Source organism: Bos taurus, chromosome 4 (genome assembly GCF_002263795.3).
Source record: "Bos taurus isolate L1 Dominette 01449 registration number 42190680 breed Hereford chromosome 4, ARS-UCD2.0, whole genome shotgun sequence".
Taxonomy (NCBI): Eukaryota; Metazoa; Chordata; class Mammalia; order Artiodactyla; family Bovidae; genus Bos; species Bos taurus.
Genome location: NC_037331.1, coordinates 26378244 through 26398631, shown reverse-complemented (window position 1 = coordinate 26398631; position 20388 = coordinate 26378244). Strand labels below are relative to the sequence as shown.

General features: G+C 35.8%; 1 protein-coding gene across 6 annotated transcripts in view; it reads left to right on the top strand.

Annotated features, from left to right (window-relative positions):
- SNX13 (sorting nexin 13) overlaps positions 1-20388 on the top strand; it is a 147886-nt gene that overhangs the window by 70675 nt on the left and 56823 nt on the right. For all 6 annotated transcript variants that reach the window (XM_003585951.6, XM_059885805.1, XM_059885807.1 and 3 more), the window contains 6 exons: positions 1823-1944; positions 2061-2162; positions 3691-3779; positions 11736-11819; positions 16882-17020; positions 17412-17500. In XM_003585951.6, coding sequence (XP_003585999.4) covers positions 1823-1944; positions 2061-2162; positions 3691-3779; positions 11736-11819; positions 16882-17020; positions 17412-17500 — 625 coding nt within the window. The remainder of the gene's footprint in view (positions 1-1822; positions 1945-2060; positions 2163-3690; positions 3780-11735; positions 11820-16881; positions 17021-17411; positions 17501-20388) is intronic.

Genomic DNA, 20388 nt, shown 5'->3' with positions numbered 1-20388 from the left:
TACTAGAAATTATTAGTAGATATTTTCCTAATTTATAAGTGGGCAGTCATGTACTACTGTTGTTCCTATCTTCCTTACCTAGAATAGTTCCTTTGAATTGAGATTTACATTAAATTTGTATGTATTCAGTGAAAATGAGTCAAGCAGAGGGAAAATAATTACCTTGGACAGGGAATATGAAATATTATGCTTCCTGTTTTCCTCACCTCAATGTATTTATATATTGAAAGTAGAAATCTGTGTTTAATAATTAAAATAATTTTTTATATTTGCATTACTGATTAACTTCCAGTCATGTTAAATATTACTTTTACATCCTTTTATATCTTCTTCAGATGTCTCATTTACATCTTCTAAGATGTATTGAGATAGGTTCTAAAATTAATGAATTTATTTTGCTTGAATTTCAATAAATTCTATAACAGCACTATACATGAAACAGAGCACATACAATTTGAAAGATTCTGCTTCTAAATTTGTTAGAATGAACCTTTTATGGATTAAATGAATTTATGGTCTATACCATGTAAATTTTGTTCTTATACAAATTTTCAAGTTTGGATGATTTTGTACAGATATTCATGTAAGGATTTTTGAAAGATGCTTACACAGATAATAGTGCTTTTCTCTTTTAAGAAACAAAGATTCTAGAGACCTCAAAGTATTTAATATACATGGCTCATATAGTCTAATGATAATCCCTCTGCAAATCTGAACACTCAGGTTACCTTTATTTTTAATAAGTTGACTTGTATTTCATGTACTTATAATTTACTTTCCATGTGTATAATAGATTATAATTGCACATTAAAAAGTATATTAATGTTAATAATTTGTTTTTATTTGAAAACAGCCATCTGTGATATTCCTCAGTGCTGTTATCACATTTATAAGGTTTTTCTCCAAAAACAATAATCAAATTAACTTACTCACTTGCTTTTTTATGTATGGTGAATTAGCATGATGACTTATGGTATACTTTTTTTTTTTCCTCTCCTTTATTGCTCAGCATCTTTATGAATAACTCTTTGTCTTCTATTTGGTATGTTCATAAAGGGATGAATTAATTTTAATGTTAATATAAGGAAAACAGCATTGAAAAAATGCTTGTTTAAAATTATCACTTAATCAAAAGAGATGTGTAATCTGTTTTGTATTTATCTATTGTGTTTGTTATGTTTCACTGGTGTGCTAAATTAGCAGTGTTTGTTGAAGTCTTCTTTTATAAGAGTACTAGGTAGCTTAATAAAATTAGTTACCACTTTTTTCATGGGTAAGTGTGGTATTTTATACATTATTCTTTAAACCATTTCCAGGTGACTATAGCTATTTTGAATAGTTGAGTTTTTAAGTGTTTATATATGCAAACAGAAACCAATCAGGCTCACACCAAAGGTATTTGGTTCAAAACTTGGACTGTATAACTAAATGGAAGAATGTGGAGAATTCAGAAAGGGTTCAGAAAGAATCAAAAATCCCAAGTGCTCTTTTAAAAACAAGCAAAAGCATTCTAAGTTCTTAATGTGTTGTTATGTCTGGGATGAGAAATTGCCTGTTTTCTTTCCTGTTTTTAATTTTAAGCACTTAATACTTTTAAGCTTCGACACATAAAATACTTCAAAGCATACTGTTCAAAAGTTTAAATAGATTTGATAAACTATGGGTCTTTTGAAGAGGAATGCTAAGATGTAATACTAATTAAATGGACAAAAAGTGTAAATAAATTCAGTCTGTGATGATCATGTTGTTTTTCAATAGTCATTGAATAAATTTATTTTTTGATTTAAAAAGTCATCCTTTTATGTAATGTGTTTGTTATAAGGTCTAAAGAAATAGACTGGCAACCTTATTTTACTACACGCCTTGTAGATGATTTTGGCACACACCTACGAGTATTCAGAAAGGCCCAACAAAAGATAACAGAGAAAGATGATCAAGTGAAAGGTAATAATATCTTTATCCCATTTGAAAATTAGGATTTTATTTTATTTTATTATTATTTTTTTAAATCCGTTTTTCTTTATTATTCTCTAATCTTGAATTGTTCCTTTTCTGTCCAGGTACAGCAGAAGATCTTGTAGATACCTTCTTTGAAGTTGAAGTTGAAATGGAAAAGGATGTTTGCCGTGACCTAGTGTGCACTTCTCCCAAAGATGAAGAAGGTTTTCTTTTTAATTTAACTTTTTGAGCATATTAACTGTTCACGTTAGTAGAGGCAAATTAGCAGAACCATTTAACAAATACCAGGGTAAAATCTACCCACTCCAGTGTTCTTGCCTGGAGAATCCTAGGGATGGGGGAGCCTGGTGAGATACCATCTATGGGGTCGCACAGAGTCAGACACAACTGAAGCGACAGCAGCAGCAGCAGGGTAAAATCTAAGAGTGAAGTTATTCTTACAGGACAGGAAGCTTAGTAAAAACACTACTGCTTATTTTATCTTTTAACTCTTAGAAGTAAATTTCCAGATTCTTTTTTCTTTTAAAGAGAGCCTTTTCAGTTAAAGAGAACTTCCTTTGTTGTCTTTTAAAATATAGCAAACACAAACATTTTATCCTTAGGAATTTACTTTTTTTGATCTGTAGTAGTTTTATCTTCACCTTGAGTTTATTATTTCTAATTCGAGAATACACCTATTATTGTAAATATTTTCTAAGGGAATGATGATAATGTTTCAAATGAAATTTATAGAGTTGAATTGACTTTTCTTTTTGAGAGGTTAGACCAGATAAATTTTAGCTGAGGATGTTGTCTTTTCCTAGTTTTACAGTGACCGAGTCTGTGCTACTGGGCATATTGTTTTGATTATCAGGTTTTGATTATCAGTTACATAATTACCTTCCCAGGAAGTGTCAGCATATGAACACGTCAGAAAAGCATTGCTAGTCATGGAAATTGTTTTCTTAGATTTTTAAAATGTGCTCAGCTTTTCTATTTCTTTGCTTTCTTTTCTGCTCTTTTCCGTTTTTCTTCTTTCCTTTTTATATTTATTATGCAATTCAGTTTTTAATTGCTCCTTCATTAGCATTAATATGAAATAACTAAATGTAAGGAATAGTTAGAATGATGTATAGTTCTTTTATGTAAATCAAGCCCTCTTCAATCAGTAAAATAGAAGAGCATGTTCTTTTTCTTATTACCTGCCAGGTTAGTGGAGGTTCTTTCTTGAAAAAGAATTGTAAGTATATTTTTAAATGTGCAGATAACTTAAGTATGTAGAGATGTGTGGTAGAAGAGTAGAATACTTGGTGCAACTAAAACTTTGGGGAAAAACACTTTTGTAATTGAAGTTTCTCAACAACTCAAGATTTAGGGTTCAGTTCAGTTCAGTCGCTCAGTCGTGTCTGACTCTTTGCGACCCCGTGAATCGCAGCATGCCAGGCCTCCCTGTCCATCACCAGCTCCTGGAGTTTACTCAAACTCATGTCCATCAAGTTGGTGATGCCATCCAGCCATCTCATAGATGTAGGGTAGAACTGGGCAAAGTAAAAAAGTGTATATTACTTTGATTAATGAATATTTGCTGTTTGGAGAATAACAAAGATTTTTATTGAATACTGATTAATTACTAAGATAATAAGCTTATATAATCAGCAAACTGCTTAATCCTGCCACTTTGTGTTTTATATCAAGAGTAGGTGGAGATTTTGTATTTTCTGTTATTATGGCTCCTTTTTTTTTTATTTCTAGGATTCCTAAGGGATTTGTGTGAGGTCTTATTATATTTGTTGCTACCTCCTGGAGATTTCCAGAACAAGATCATGCGATACTTTGTCAGGGTAAGCTTAAACACATACCAAATACATGGCTATAAAGAAACTTAGAGTAGTAATTACCAAATTTTTGGTCCCAGGACCCTGTTACACACTTAAAAATTATTAAGGACCCCAAATAGCTTCTGTTTATGTGGGCTTTGTCGATCAATATTTATTATATTGTAAATATTAAAACTAAGGAATTTTGGAACACAGAATACACAAGCACATTCCATTAACTATCATGCTCCATTCTGAAAATACCACTGTTTGCTTCCCTTTCCCTTACACCCCAGAGGTTCCTGGACAACACCTCAAGAACTGCTTGAGTTAAAGTTAGATTATGTTTTAAATTTTCTTTAACATTGTTGTTCAGTCGCTTATTCATGTCCGACTTTTGCTACCCCATGGACTGCAGCACACCAGGCTTCCCTGTCCTTCACCATCTCTCTGAGCTTGCTCAAACTCATGTCCATTGAGTCGGTGATGCTATCCAGTCATCTTGTCCTCTGTCATCCCCTTCTCCTCTCCTGCCTTCAATCTTTCCCAGCATCTGGATCTTTTCTAATGAGTCAGCTCTTTACATCAGGTGGCCAAAGTATTGGAGCTTCAGCATCAGTCCTTCCAATGAATCCTATAAATTTATCTAAAGTAGGCCAATTAAAATAACACTTCTGATAGAAACTTTCAAAAAAAACCCTGGGCAGCTAAGATTCTACTTCTTGGCATTGAAAAATAAATGTCAGATGAAAACAATAATTTTGGACTCATTTATTCTCTGGGTATAATCCTTTGGGATAAAATTCTGTGTGCAAATGTAAAGGAATAACATTTTGACTTTGATTACTGGTTATGACCAAGAAATGCTAGCTACGTTAGTCCTTACCCTGGCTCAATGGGTTAAATTAAAAGTTTCTGATTATACTGAAAATGAAAGTTTATGATCTTTTTAGTCTGCCATTCTGCAAAACAGATACACCAGTTCCTAACTGAGCTTTTTTGCTTATTATTATTTAAGCAGTATCAATTTATCAGTATCCTGATAGCTCTCTAACTTGAGTTCAGTGCATTTTCAGGTAGGGTAATGATGCTGTGAAATGAATAGAAAATGCTTGATCTTGATGGGAAGAGTCTGATAGATTATATACATTGAAGACTTGGGCTGGTCATTATCAACATCTGGCATGTCTATGTCTAGATTCACATCTACCACTGAAGGAAGATACTGCTAATCAGTCATCATATTCATTCATGCTGATTATTTGGAGCAGTCTTTGCCTGCCTGATACTCTGCTTAACTTTTAAATATACAAGTTGTGCAATTCTGTGCCTTCTTGCGCATCCATCCCTGTGACTTTAAACACCATCCAAATGCTAATAACTTTCAAATCTATATCTTTCCCTTCTAAACTGTCCACCAGCTGCCTACTAAAATCACTATTTCACTGATGCATAGCCCTTTTAAACTTTGAATGCACAAGATGGAAGTCTTACTCTTGCCTCCAAATCCTGTGTACCTTTTATAAGTCTTTTCTTCATTCCCGTAATGACCACCCAGCAAATGTTTTAAATCTTAAGTCCTTTTAAAAGGCTTACAATAAGACTGTGGGTGATGTGGCGTTGTTTAACCTCTCTGGCCTTCATTCCATGTCATCACTGTACTCCAACCACACAGGCTTTTCCAAAGTGCCATTTCTCTCCACTATAGGATTATCTCGTACGCTTTTTTTCATCTGCTTAGAATGATTTGCATTATACTCTTGGCTAAATTATATTTGTCCCTCATATCTCACTTCCTCAGAAATACTTCCTTCTCTAAAAGCCCCCTCATAATTCCCTATCAGTGTAGGTAGGTACTGTATTCCTTCTTAAATTTACCATATTTTAACATGAAAGTTTGATTGTTGGATTAACTTGCTCGATGCCTTTTTCCCCTAACAGAATCCCAAGCCCTAGAGGACAGGGGCCATTTCTTCATTTCTGTATTCTGTATCACTGTGTACTTACTGGTTTTCACAGTGCCTGCCATATAGCATATACCAATCAGATAATCAATTTTAATGCACAGTTCAGTTGAGTTCAGTCATTCAGTAGTGTGTGACTCTTTGCAACCCCATGGACTGCAGCACGCCAGGCCTCCCTGTCCATCACCAACTCCTGGGGTTTACTCAGACTCATGTCCATTGAGTTGGTGATGCCATCCAGCCATCTTATCCTCTGTTGTCCCCTTCTCCTTCTCTTTCAATCTTTCCTAGCATCATGGTCTTTTCCAATGAGTCAGTTGTTCGCATCAGGTGGCCAAAAGATTGGAGTTTCAGCTTCAGGATCTGTCCTTCCAATGAATATTCAGGACTGATTTCCTTTAGGATGGACTGGTTTGATCTCCTTGTAGTCCAAGGACCTCTCAAGAGTCTTCCAACACCACAGTTCAAAAGCATCAATTCTTTGGCTCTCAGCTTTCTTTATAGTCCAACTCTCACATCCATACATGACTACTGGAAAAACCATAGTTTTGACTAGATGGACCTTTGTTGGCAAAGTAATGTCTCTGCTTTTTAATATGCTGTCTACGTTGGTCATAACTTTTCTTTCAAGGAGTAAGCATCTTTTAATTTCATGGTTGCAGTCACCATCTGCAGTGATTTGGGAGCCCAAAAAAATAAAGTCTGACACTGTTTCCACTGTTTCCCCATCTATTTGCCATGAAGTGATGAGACCAGATGCACCGATCTTAGTTTTCTAAATGTTGAGTTTTAAGCCAACTTTTTCACTCTGCTCTTTCACTTTCATCAAGAGGCTCTTTAGTTCTTCTTCACTTTCTGCCATAAGGAGTGGTGTCATCTGCATATCTGAGGTTATTGATATTTCTTCCTGCAGTCTTGATTCCAGCTTGTGCTTCATCCAGCCCAGTGTTTCTCATGGTGTACTCTGCATATAAGTTAAATAAGCAGGGTGACAGTATACAGCCTTGATGTGCTCCTTTCCTGATTTGGAACCAGGTGTTGTTCCGTGTCCAGTTCTAACTGTTGCTTCCTGACCTGCATACAGGTTTCTCAAGAGGCAGGTCAAATGGTCTGGTATTCCCATCTTTAAGAATTTTCGACAGTTTGTCATGATCCAGGCTTTGGCATAGTCAATAAAGCAGAAATAGATGTTTTTCTGAAACTCTCTTGCTTTATCGATGGTCCAACGGATGTTGGCAATTTGATCTCTGATTCCTCTGCCTTTTCTAAATCCAGCCTGAACATCTGGAAGTTCATGGTTCACATACTGTTGAAGCCTGGCTTGGAGAATTTTGAGCATTACTTGACTAGCATGTAAGATGAGTGCCATTGTACATTAGTTTCAGCATTCTTTGTCGTTGCCTTTCTTTGAGATTGGAATGAAAACTGACCTTTTCCAGTCCTGTGGCCACTGCTGAGTTTTCCAAATTTTCTGGCATATTGAGTGCAGTACTTTCACAGCATCATTTTTTAGATTTGAAATACCTCACCTGGAATTCCATCACCTCCACTAGCTTTGTTGGTAGTGATGCTTCCTAAGGCCCACTTGACTTCACATTCCAGGATGTCTGACTCTAGGTGAGTTGATCACACCATTGTGATTATCTGGGTCATGAAGATCTTTTTTGTACAGTTCTTCTGTGTATTCTTGGCACCTCTTCTTAGTATCTTCTGCCTCTGTTGGGTCCATACCATTTCTGTCCTTTATTGTGCCCATCTTTACATGAAATGTTCCCTTGGTATCTCTAGTTTTCTTGAAGAGCATTCTGCTGCTGCGACTGCTAAGTCACTTCAGTTGTGTCCAACTCTGGGCGACCCCGTAGACGTCAGCCCACCAGGCTCCCCCGCCCCTGGGATTCTCCAGGCAAGAACACTGGAGTGGGTTGCCATTTCCTTCTCCAGTGCATGAAAGTGAAAAGTGAAAGTGAAGTCGCTCAGTCGTGTCCGAGTCTTCACAACCCCATGGACCGCAGCCCACCAGGCTCCTCCATCCATGGGATTTTCCAGGCAAGAGTACTGGAGTGGGATGCCATTGCTTTCTCCAGGAAGAAAACTCTAGTCTTTCCCATTCTGTTTTCCTCTTATTTCTTTGCACTGATCACTGAGGAAGGCTTTCTTATCTCTCCTTGCTATTCTTTGGAAATCTGCATTCAGATATATATGTCTTTCCTTTTCTCCTTTGCTTTTCATTTCTCTTCTTTTCACAGCTATTTGTAAGGCCTCTTCAGACAGCCATTTTGCTTTTTTACATTTCTTCTTCTTGGGACTAGTCTTGATCCCTGTCTCCTATACAATGTCTTGAATTTCTGTCCATATTTCTTCAGACAGTCTATCAGATCTAATCCCTCGAATCTTTGTGTCACTTTAGGTCATAGCTGAATGGTCTAGTGGTTTTCCCTACTTTCTTCAATTTAAGTCTGAATTTGACGATAAGGAGTTCGTGATCTGAGAGGAAACCTATTTGACCTTGCTGGCTATGGGGCACATGCTACTGCTACTCTTTAAAGATTAAACTGACTTTTAGGAGACAGGAATGACGATCAGTCTTGTTACATGGGTTTAAAATGTGTTTAAAATAAGTAGGGTTGTTTAAAGAAAAAGCAAATACATTTTGCCATAGATTGATCTTTTAGGCCAATATTTCATTTCTTTTTGCTTGTGTCTAATTGAGTGAGTGTAATTGTAGAGCTCTGTGGTCAGTTTGTTTTTCTCTTAACTTGATAGTTCTTTATCACTTTCCTTTGTTGATAATTAAATCTAGGTTTTCCCAAAAGGCACTTTGTTCAGATTAAATAACAGACTAGAAAGTTCTTAGTTCTTTCCTTTATATGAATCCTTTGTATGAGTTGTACAAATCACAGCATTTGACTGAGATATTGCTATTTAATTGCCTCTGCTGTCTCCCATTGCCATGTTTTATGGACATAAAGATTCATGGCCTCAGTGACTCTGTAACTTTTAAATCTTCATATTTGACAGCTTATACTTGTGTTAAAGTATATGAAAATTGCCACATAATTTATAATATTTGCAATATTTTGCTCTCACTAAAACTGTATAGGAATTATTGAGTCGTATGACTAACCAAGGACTTCCCTGGTGGTTCAGATGATTAAGAATCTGCCTGCAATGCAGGAGACCCGGTTTCAATCCCTGGGTCAGGAAGATCCCCTGGAGAAGGACATGGCTACCCACTCCAGTATTCTTGCCTGGTGAATCCCATGGACAGAGGAGCCTGGTGGGCTGTATAGTCCATGAGGTTGCAGAGTCATACATGACTGAGCAACTAAACACACAGACACACACACATATACACGACTAACCAAACTCTTTCATGAGGCAAATTAGGAGATCAAAATAGTTTTCAGAGAGACATAACGACTGTTTGCCTTAACTAATATGAAGCAGTAAACTTATTCAAAAAGGTTACCCATATGTGTTTTACTCCTTTGAAAATAAACTTTCAATAAAGCACTTTTTTGTTTGTCAATTTTATCATTTCAGAATACATTTAAAAATTTGAGCATGTGTGGTCAGATACATAATTTGAGAGAAGAAATTACATAAATAAATATAATTTTTAAAAAGTTAGAGATTAAAGCTAATCCAGAATAAGCAATTTTCTAATTTGAGACTGGGAGATGTCTTAAAAGACATTTCAAAAAGTTTTTGGAGCCTCCATTAGTGCCTTTTAGAAATATTAATTGATCATGGGGTAAAAGTTGTCAAAGACTTGTAAAACTTATAGAAGTAGAATTTATATAAAATATTTCTCTAAAGGAAAGCAAAGTGAAGGCTCTCGTCTGTGAACTTATACCAGAAAATGGCACAGATAAATTAGAAATCTGGAAAGGAATAAATAAATTGGTCCTTTACTTAGAAAAGTGAAACATCCTGTTAAACTTGTGGCTATTTAGCCTTTCTAGTATTCATAAGAAATTCTGTTTCATAACTCTAGATATCACAAGCATAGAGGACTGAAGATTAAACAAGTAGACTATTGTCTAAGTTTGAAAGTGAAAGTGAAGTCGTTCAGTCATGTCCTGCTCTTTGCGACACCATGGACTGTAGCCCGCCAGGCTCCTCTTTCCATGGGATTCTTCAGGCAAGACTACTGGAGTGGGTTGCCATTTCCTTCTCCAGGAGATCTTCCCAACCCAGGGATTGAACCCCAGTCTCCTACATTGTAGGCAAACGTTTTACCATCTGAGCCACTTAGTTTCTTGATTTGCATCATTTAATTTTTTCAAAGTCATGCCATATTTAAGACAGTGACCTTGAGAAGATAAGAGTATTTTTGCATAGAGATAAATCTTTTATCTCTTTTAACTAATTTCCACTCACATACGAAAAGTTCCTAAAGAGCTGTAGTATATTAGGAGAGGTGGAAGACACAGAATTACTTAAAGAATGGTATGTGATAAATGCCATAAATACAAAGCATGAGTGTATTTTAAATATATAAGTGAATAGTGTTCATCAGAACAATCAGGGTTTATTTAATTAGAAAATTAATTCTGTAGTCAGTCCTAGAAGGAGAGCCAGAATCTTGATAGACGTGTAAACAGCTGCAGAGAATGGGAAGGTATAGTCAAAGAATATTAAGTAATTGTATTACCATAAATGTTATTTTATTTTTATTATCTTGTATTAGAAATTTCAAACAGACAGGTATAGCAAGTTAATACAATAGACATTTATGCGCCAACAAACCAGATTTGAGCAGTGTTAACATTTTGCTGTAGTTGCTCTAGCCCTCCCTCAAAGGCAGTCACTGTTCTGATTGTTTTCTTTTTTTGTTTTTATACTTTTAATATAGATGTAGGAGTCCATAAATACATATACTGCCATGTTTTGCCTTTTAAAAATGGATATAAATGCTAACTTGATCAAATCAGTCGCTCAGTCGTGTCCGACTCCTTGCGACCCCAGGAATCGCAGCACGCCAGGCCTCCCTGTCCATCACCACCTCCCGGAGTTCACTCAGACTCATGTCCATCGAGTCAGTGATGCCATCCAGCCATCTCATCCTCTGTCGTCCCCTTCTCCTCTTGCCCCCAATCCCTCCCAGCATCAGAGTCTTTTCCAGTGAGTCAACTCTTCGCATGAGGTGGCCAACGTACTGGAGTTTCAGCTTTAGCATCATTCCTTCCAATGAACACCCAGGACTGATCTCCTTCAGAATGGACTGGTTGGATCTCCTTGCAGTCCAGGGGACTCTCAAGAGTCTTTTCCAACACCACAGTTCAAAAGCATCAATTCTTCGGTGCTCAGCCTTCTTCACAGTCCAACTCTCACATCCATACATGACCACTGGAAAAACCATAGCCTTGACTAGACGAACCTTTGTTGGCAAAGTAATGTCTCTGCTTTTGAATATGCTATCTAGGTTGGTCATAACTTTCCTTCCAAGGAGTACGCGTCTTTTAATTTCATGGCTGCAGTCACCATCTGCAGTGATTTTGGAGCCCAGAAAAATAAAGTCTGATACTGTTTCCACTGTTTGCTCATCTATTTCCCATGAAGTGATGGGACCGGATGCCATGATCTTCGTTTTCTGAATGTTGAGCTTTAAGCCAACTTTTTCACTCTCCACTTTCACCTTCATCAAGAGGCTTTTTAGTTCCTCTTCACTTTCTTCCATAAGGATGGTGTCATCTGCATATCTGAGGTTATTGATACTTCTTCTGGCAATCTTGATTCTGCTTATTAGAGGTATACTTTTGCTTTTTTTTTCGCTCAACTGTACTTTAGCTAATTGTGCCCATGTATCTAAGTTGATATAGATGGCTTCATCTTATTCAACTGATGTATGCTAGCTCATCTTTTTGTAAATCATGTCATTTACCAAATTTACTTTTATCTATACCTTACCTTTCTTCAGTAACAGCATTGAGTTAGGAAATTTACACTGTGCTATTGATTTGAGAAGTATATGAGATTAAATTTGTTTTTGTGTTTTAAAATTTTTGTCCAGGAAATCCTTGCACGTGGAGTTCTTCTTCCATTGATAAATCAACTCAGTGACCCTGATTATATTAATCAATATATCATATGGATGGTATGTACTTTCTAAAATGCAGCTCTTGTTTTTAAAACAGTTTTTTAAAAGGTATAAATATGATTTGGAGGTCAGGATGATTAAGCAATAATTTATTAAAGAAATTAAGTAAAAATATATCTCAAGGTAATCTTTTATATTTTCAATGTTTCTGTTAGCTTATGTGTTGAATGTACTAGGCCAGATTTCCCTTAAGGAAGTAGGTTGATAAGATAATCTTCCTTACAGTGTTCCTGCTGTTTCTACTTATTTAAATTTAAAAAAGGATGTTTTCTTATCTGTGTGTATAGATGATAAGTACTTCTTAAAACTGCTGTTTGATTTCAAATTAATCTGAACTACTTAAATAGCATGCAATTTAAATTTTATGCTAAATAGTAGAGAAAAATATGAAGGAAAGAACATTAGATTGAGAATAAGATCTAAGTTCTAGATACGTTTCTATAAGTCGCTTAGTATGTCACTAAGTTAGATAACTCATAGTTTTGTCATTCATCAGGTATATCAAAGGGTTAGTGGTTATTAAGTTTGCTAGTTCTAATTTTTTTCTGATTATATATGCTTTTCCTCAGTAAATTAATGGTTGAGGAAGAATGTGTTAAATGGGCTATTGCTGGGAATTACTTTGATGGGTACCTAAGTCTTTGATTCCTTTTTGTGAATCTGAAATTTCTCTCCCACATTGTCTTCTTTTACTCAGTCTAGCTTTTCTAGGAAGGAAGTATTTGATTGTTCTTTGTTTACAATCATATCCATTATTAGACGTGCCATTTTTCATTGTTGTAACTATTACAGTGTTTGTCTCTCGCATCGGATTATGGGTCCCCTATAGGCAGAAATTGTCTTCCTAGCCTTGGTTCCTAGAATCTTTCATGGAGTTCACAGAACTTAATTTTTCATTTCCTTTGTCAGCTTATTTAGATCCTGCTAGGCTGTACCTAGAGCTTTAAAAATTTGCATATCCCCATAACTAAAAAAAAAAAAGCCTTTGGTTAGGAATTCCGTTCTTGAAATTTATCGTAAAGTGCTGATAAACAAGGTTATAACAATCCAATTTAAGACTACTAATGGCAATCTTGCTAATAATCCTTAAAAAAATGAAAGCAATATAAGTGTTCAGCATAGAGGCACAATTGCACTCGTTTCACATGCTAGCAAGGTTAATGCTCAAAATCCTTCAGGCTAGGCTTCAACAGTACATGAACCGAGAACCTCCAGATATACGAGGAGGATTTAGAAAAGGCAGAGGAACCAGAGATCAAATTGCCAACTTCCGTTAGATCATAGAAAAAGCAAGGGAATTCTAGAAAAACATCTACTTCTGCTTCATTGATTATGCTAAAGCCTCTGACTGTGGATCACAACAAACTGTGGAAAATTCAAGAGTTGGGAATACCAGACCACCTTACTTGTCTCCTGAGAAACCTGTATGCAGATCAAGAAGCAACAGTTAGAACCGATCATGGAACAACAGACTGGTTCAAAATTGGGAAAGGAGTATATCAAGGCTGTACATTGTTATCTTGCTTATTTAATGTACATGCAAAGTATATCATGCAAAATGCTGAGCTGAATGCAGCTCAAGCTGGAATTTAGATTGCCCGAAGAAATATCAGTAACCTCAGATACGCAGATGACACCACCATTATGGCCGACAGGGAAGAGGAACTGAAGAGTCTTTTGATGAAAGAGGAGAGTGAAAACGCTGGCTTGAAACTCAGCATTCAAAAAACTAAGATCATGGCATCCGGTCCTGTCACTTCACGGCAGATAGATGGGGAAACAATGGAAACAGTGACACACTTTATTTACTTGGGCTCCAAAATCACTGTGGACGGTGACTGCAGCCATGACACTAAAAGACATTTGCTCCTTGGAAGAAAAGCTGTGACAAACCTAGACAGCATATTAAAAAGTAGAAATATCAATTTGCTAACAAAAGTCTGTCTGGTCAAAGCTGGTTTTTCCAGTAGTCATGTACAGATGTGCTAATTGGACTGTAAAGAAAGCTGAGCGCCGAAGAACTGATGCTTTTGAACTGTGGTGTTGGAGAAGACTCATGAGAGTCCCCTGGACAGCAAGGAGATCCAACCAGTCAATCCTAAAGGAAATCAGTCCTGAATATTCATTAGAAAGACTGATGCTGAAGCTGAAGCTCCCATACTTTGGCCGCCTGTGAAGAGCTGACTCACTGGAAAAACACTGATGCTGGGAAAGATTGAGGGCAGGAGGATAAGGGGACGACAGAATGAGATGGTTGGATGGCGTCACCAACTCAGTGGACATGAGTTTGAGCAAACTCTGGGAGATAGTGACGGACAAGGAAGGCTATTGTGTGCTGCAGTCCATGGGGTCGCAGAGTCGGACAGGACCGAGCAACTGAACAATAAAATAGAGGAATAGTTTAGGAATATTGATACAATAAATACTATTTATACTATGATGGTAGTATGTCTTTATGAAAAGATGTGTTTTTTTTTTTATGTGAAAAGGACAACTAAAAATGATGTGTGTGTAGATATCTGTTCCTTTAAAAATAAATATATAAGTAAGTATATATTTATGAGTGACTGTGATTCTGATAAGTTGTATACTGACTGAAATGTTAATAGAGAGGTCAGTCAATTCAGTTGCTGAGTCCTGTCTGACTCTTTGCGACCCCATGGACTGCAGCACGCCAGGCTTCCCTGTCCATTACCAACTTGCAGAGCTTGCTCAAACTCATGTACATTGAGTTGGTGATGGCATCCAACCATCTCATCCTCTGTTGTAGTAGAGATGTAGGATCCTGAAAATTTTAAGTTTTCTCTTTTTATTTCACTTTACTACAAGTATTGGTTATGTCATAAGTGATTTTTTAAGAAGTAGGATAAAGGTAAAATTTTAAAACGTTTAAGTGGTAAAGTAAGAGTAAATATCTTTAAAAAGATTTTTTTTGTAACACAAAAATGAATATCATATACTAACCTTAAAAAATCAGTTTACAGTACTGTATAATCTTACCTATAGTACAGAACAGGATGCAAGTTTACTGGAATATTATGGTTATCTCTCACTCATGGGATTAGGAATTATTTTTATTTCTATTTTTCTTTAGTTTTCAATTTTTATTTTGCTGAGCGTATATTAAGTATATAATTAGTTACATGGTAAAAACATTTTTGAGGGACTTAACACATACTCAGAACAGAATTCAAGCCACCAGATTTTTACTTGTTCTCTGCATAGTTGGGCTGGTACTGTTATTATGTATCATGGTTGGGGTCTTTTTTATTTAAAACAGTGATTGAGCACTATTGTGCTTTGCTGTAAAATATCAGAAAATATATTTAAAAGAAAAAGATATCAATAAAGGATCTTTAGCTTGCTTTGTTGTCTGGTTTATTCTCTTGACATTATTTATGTGGAAAACCCTTTGCACATAGGTATTATAAAATTGGCTCAGTTCTTACTCTTTCTGCCAGGTAAATTCCATATTAATGATAGCTAATTGTATAGTTTATTTTTATTTGAAAGGAAAAGGTTAGAGCAGTGTAGTAGTAACATATATCCTCCAAATAAAATGTTCATATTACCTAACAGAAGTTTCAAGTTTTTAAGTCATTTCTAAAGATAGTATCTGCCAATTTGCATTATTTATCTCAAAATATATATATTATATCTTTTGGGGACAAACTAGTTAATTGTAAACTCTTCTCTCTGACTGTGAAATAGTTTACTTAATTGGTTTATATTGTTATCTCCTGCTGCTGCTGCTGCTGCTAAGTCGCTTCAGTCGTGTCCGACTCTGTGCGACCCCATAGACGTTAGCCCACCAGGCTCCGCTGTCCCTGGGATTCTCCAGGCAAGAACACTGGAGTGGGTTGCCATTTCCTTCTCCAATGCATGAAAGTGAAAAGTGAAAGTGAAGTCGCTCAGTCGTATCCGACTCTTCGCGACCCCATGGACTATAGCCTACGAGGCTCCTCCGTCCATGGGATTTTCCAGGCAAGAGTACTGGGAGTGGGTTGCCATTGCCTTCTCCGATTGTTATCTCCTACTAGAGCAGCTTAGTGAACAGCTGTTTACTTGTTTCTTAATGTATTCTTAGAAAAATCAGGTCTTTAATGACTTACTTCTTTTATTATTGAAGTAAAATTTATACAAAGTGAGAGATATCGCCAACTAGTTATCTGAAGTTCTGTTATAATTTTGTACTTCTCCTTGCACTGTTTGAGAATGTGAAGACCAAATTTGGTCTCCCCACATTCTGATAGATATTTGGCATTTTCATTTTGTTATGGTTAACTTGCACATCCTTGATGATTAATGATTTTGAACATTTTTTCATGTGCTTATTGCCCCCCTGCCTCTTTTCCCCACAGTTCTGAACTTTGGCAATCACCAGTACTTGGACTCCTATTTAGAATGGACAACCAAGTTGGCTACCTTTTCATAGTTCCCTTTACTGTTTTATTTGGCTTAAATTCATTGACAGTCATAGTCATTAGATCCTTTACAACATTCTCAACTACCTTTCCTCTCTCTCTCAGTTTATTATTGGCTTGGTAAAACCACATTATGGTTAAATCCAACTTAATGTTTTACTCCATTCTTATTCTTAAATAGCAAGTGGCTGGAAAAGAAAGATGAAATAACAGTTATTCATGTTGTTACAGTGATTCTGTTAAATTTATGTCAGAGAATGCCGCTCTTAATGTTTAAAATTCTCCAATCACTTTTCATTCCATTCACAGAGAAAGCCAAACCATTTACTAAACCCTGTCACGTTTGCTTTTCCATTAGCACTCATCTCCCTTGCCCTTCTGCATTTCTTTGGTTTAGCTCTAGTCACCATGGCTTCCTTGCTGTCATCAGACATTCTGAGTGTACTCTTTACTTCACAGTGTGCTATATATCTTACTGTGTTAGTAGTCTCTGACCCAGGAGAAGTTAAGTACCATGAGTAGAGAGATTTTCATTTTGTTTGAGGACAGTTGTGCCTGGCCCATGATAGGTACTCAAGATTCTGTTTTCACTTAAGTGAGTCTCCCTCCCATCAGTGTTTTAAACTTTTTTTCAGATCCGTGATTCTAATTGCAACTATGAGGCCTTTATGAACATTATTAAATTGAGTGACAATATTGGAGAGCTCGAAGCAGTCAGAGATAAAGCAGCAGAAGAATTACAGTATCTTCGATCTCTAGATACAGCTGGTGATGGTAAGTAATTTATTTAAGAATAAGAATGTTTTACTTCTTTAACAATTACTATATATTCAAACAAAACTTTAATTTACATAAAGGTCATTTTATGTTATTAGTGGTTTTCACCTTAACTGAATCTGACTTTTATTATGCTAATATGTTCTGAGAATAAAGCACAATAGTTTTCTGAATGTGAGACTCTTATTATTGCAGTTATCGCTAAAGATAATTGGCCTAGTTTAATTTTAATTAAATAATTTCACTATAAAATTTCCAGTTATTTATTTTTTAAATAAATAATTGCTGTGTTCATTGGTTATTATGTTAAATTATAGTAAGTGTATGTTTAAAGTATTTCACAAGTAACACTGCCACTTTACCTCATAATCAATTTGTTTATTCTTAGATATCAACACCATCAAAAATCAAATAAATAGCTTATTATTTGTGAAGAAAGTATGTGACTCAAGAATACAACGGTTGCAGTCTGGCAAAGTGAGTAAAATACTCTTGAATTAATATTTAACTATAGATAATTTCTCTTCATTAAAATATCCAGCAAATGACAAAAGGTTGAGTATTAACCAGTGTGGCATTTTACAGAAGAACTAAAAATTTCAAAAAAATTTATATTATACAAGGTAGTGTAAGTATTTATTAAAACAAGCTAATGAGATTCAAATATTGCATGAAAAGTCAAATTTTTTTCTTGATTTATGTATTTATCTACTCATGTGACATTTATTTAAAATTCAACATTTATTGAATTATGTACATCGGACACCATTTAGATGGATCTAACAGACGGAAATCTCTCTCATGAAGCTTACATTTTAGTTGCAGAATCAGAAAATAAACCAATATATAAATTGATATATTATGTAAAAAATGTAAAAGTAAGTAAAATGTGAAAAAATAAAATGTAAAAAAAAAACAAACCTAAAATGTGAAAGAAAATCAGTAAAGTAGGGTGGTAGAGAATGTCAAAGTGGTTTAGATAGATGCTGAGAGATCTGGTGACATTTAAACATAGAGAGATCTGAATAATATGAGCGAATCCTGTGGAATTTTTTTTTTCTTTAATCTTTAATGCAAAGGTAAGAGCAAATGTGAAGTCCCTGGAATAGGAAAGTGCCTGGTGAGTTAGAGGAGGTCATTGTGAGTGGTATGGAATGTATGATAGGATTTGTAGTAGGAGTGAGATTAGAAACCTTAGGGGTTAGATCATACATGGTTTTACCTTCCATAGTAAGATTTTTTAAAATCTGAGTGTGATAGAAATCCATTGGAGATTTTCCCTGGCAAGTGACATAATCTGACTTATGAGGTAAAATGATTACTTGGGCTCTGTGATGAGTAGATTGTGGTGGAGTGGTGGAATGGAAACTAACAGATCGTTTACATGACTCTTGTTTTTGTTTAGTAAGAGATGTCTGGGGGGATTCATGTGAGAAGTTAATTAGAGACAGTATTTGCTAATGTATTAAATATGGGTTGAGAGAGAAAAAAGAACTCAAGGATGATTCCAAAGTTTTTTGGACCAAGCACCTGCATGAATAGTGTTGTTATTCACTAAAATGAATAAAACTGAGGGAGGAGGAAGTTTGGAAGAGAGAATCAAGTTTTGAATGTTTTAGCCTGAGATCCCTGTTTGATGTTAAAGTAGACATTCTAATTGGTAAATTCAAGTTTAAGGGAAATTTCGTGAATGAAATAAACTTTGAGAATCCTCAGGATTATCAGCTGCTTGTTTAAAGTTGAGAGATTGTATGAGATTACTTAAAAGAATGAGTTTAAGAAAGAAGATATCAAAGACTTTGTCCTGAGGCACTTCAGTTACTAGTGTTTAAGACAAAATGAAAGGTCTAGCCAAACAAACTGTAAATGACTGTTGAGATTGAAGGAAAGGAGTGTGATATCCTAGAAGCAAAGTATAGAAAATACTGAAAAAAGTGAGAGATCAGGTGTATTACAGACTACTAATAAGTTGAGTAAGATGAAGATTTAGAATTGACTGTTGGGTTTGCCACAGGGGTATTATTGGTGATCCATGAGAGCATTTTGGTTGAATAGTGGAGAAAAACCCTGATGGGAGTCAGTCAGGAGAAAATGAGAAGAAATGAATTAGAAACAGTCATTATAGGTAGCTGTTTGGATGAGTTTCATTGTAAAAGAGAGCAGAGATTTGGGGCTTTGAAACAAATTTTTTACTACCTTTAGTTTTCAGTGTAGTCACCTTTTTTATGCTGGTTTTCTATTGGAAATTGTTTTGTGACTCTTTGGTCTTGTAATTTTGCAGTGTACTTAAATTCCTTAAGGAATAGAAGACTTAGTTTAAAATTTTGAGTTTAGTTTGCTAGTTTAATTATAACTTAAACATTATTTGAGGCCTACATTTGTCATAAATGTGTGTGCAGGTGTATGTATGTCTGTCTTTGTTCAGTTAACTGTATTTTAAAATGAATTTATATATGCGTGTAAATTCAGAATAGAAGAATAATATGGTTTCACTTGTGATTGTTGTTTCTTTATCTAGTTACCCTACCTAGATCCTAGAGTTAGTGATGCTTGTGTGTTGTGGACTAAATCGCTTCAGTTGTGTTCAACTCTTTGCGAGCCTATGGACCGTAGCCTGTCGGGTTCCTCCGTCCATGGGATTCTCAAGGCAAGAATACTGGAGTAGGTTTCCATGCCCTCCTCCAGGGGATCTTCCCCACCCAGGGACTGAACCCTCCTCTCTTATGTCCCTTGCACTGGCAGGCAGATTCCTTACTGCTGAACCACCAGGGAAGCCCCTGCTGATCCTTAAGCATCATTATTTAAGTCTGTTTGCCTAAATACTTTTTGATACTGAATTCCTTTTAAAATTTAGAAACCTTGTTTGGAAGCTTGTCAACTCTAATTTGAATAGGAAGCTTTACCTTTTTTAAAAGCTCAAGTCATAGCATGTATTCCTTTGGATGAAAATTCAGAATCTTCAGAGATAGAGTTTTTTTAATCATACTGCTCATCTTAAAGTCTTCGAGATGCTTTTTTCTTTTTATTACAAATAAAGTGATAGTGAATACTCTTCTCCATCCCATATCTATATAGATGCTGCTGGACAGAACCAAGAAGTGATAAAATCTGAGGAAGGAAGATTTATATAGGGGAAATCATGTGCTGCTACTAGATTGCTTTGTTGTTGTTCAGTCACTCAGTCGTGTCCAACTCTGTGACCCCATGGACTGCCACACACCAGGTTTCCCTGTCCTTCACCATCTCCTAAAGTTCACTCAAACTCATGTCCATTGAGTCGGTGATTCCATCGAGCCATCTCATCCTCTGTTGTCCCCTTCTTCTCCTGCCTTCTCTCTTTCCCAGCATCAGGGTCTTTTCCAATG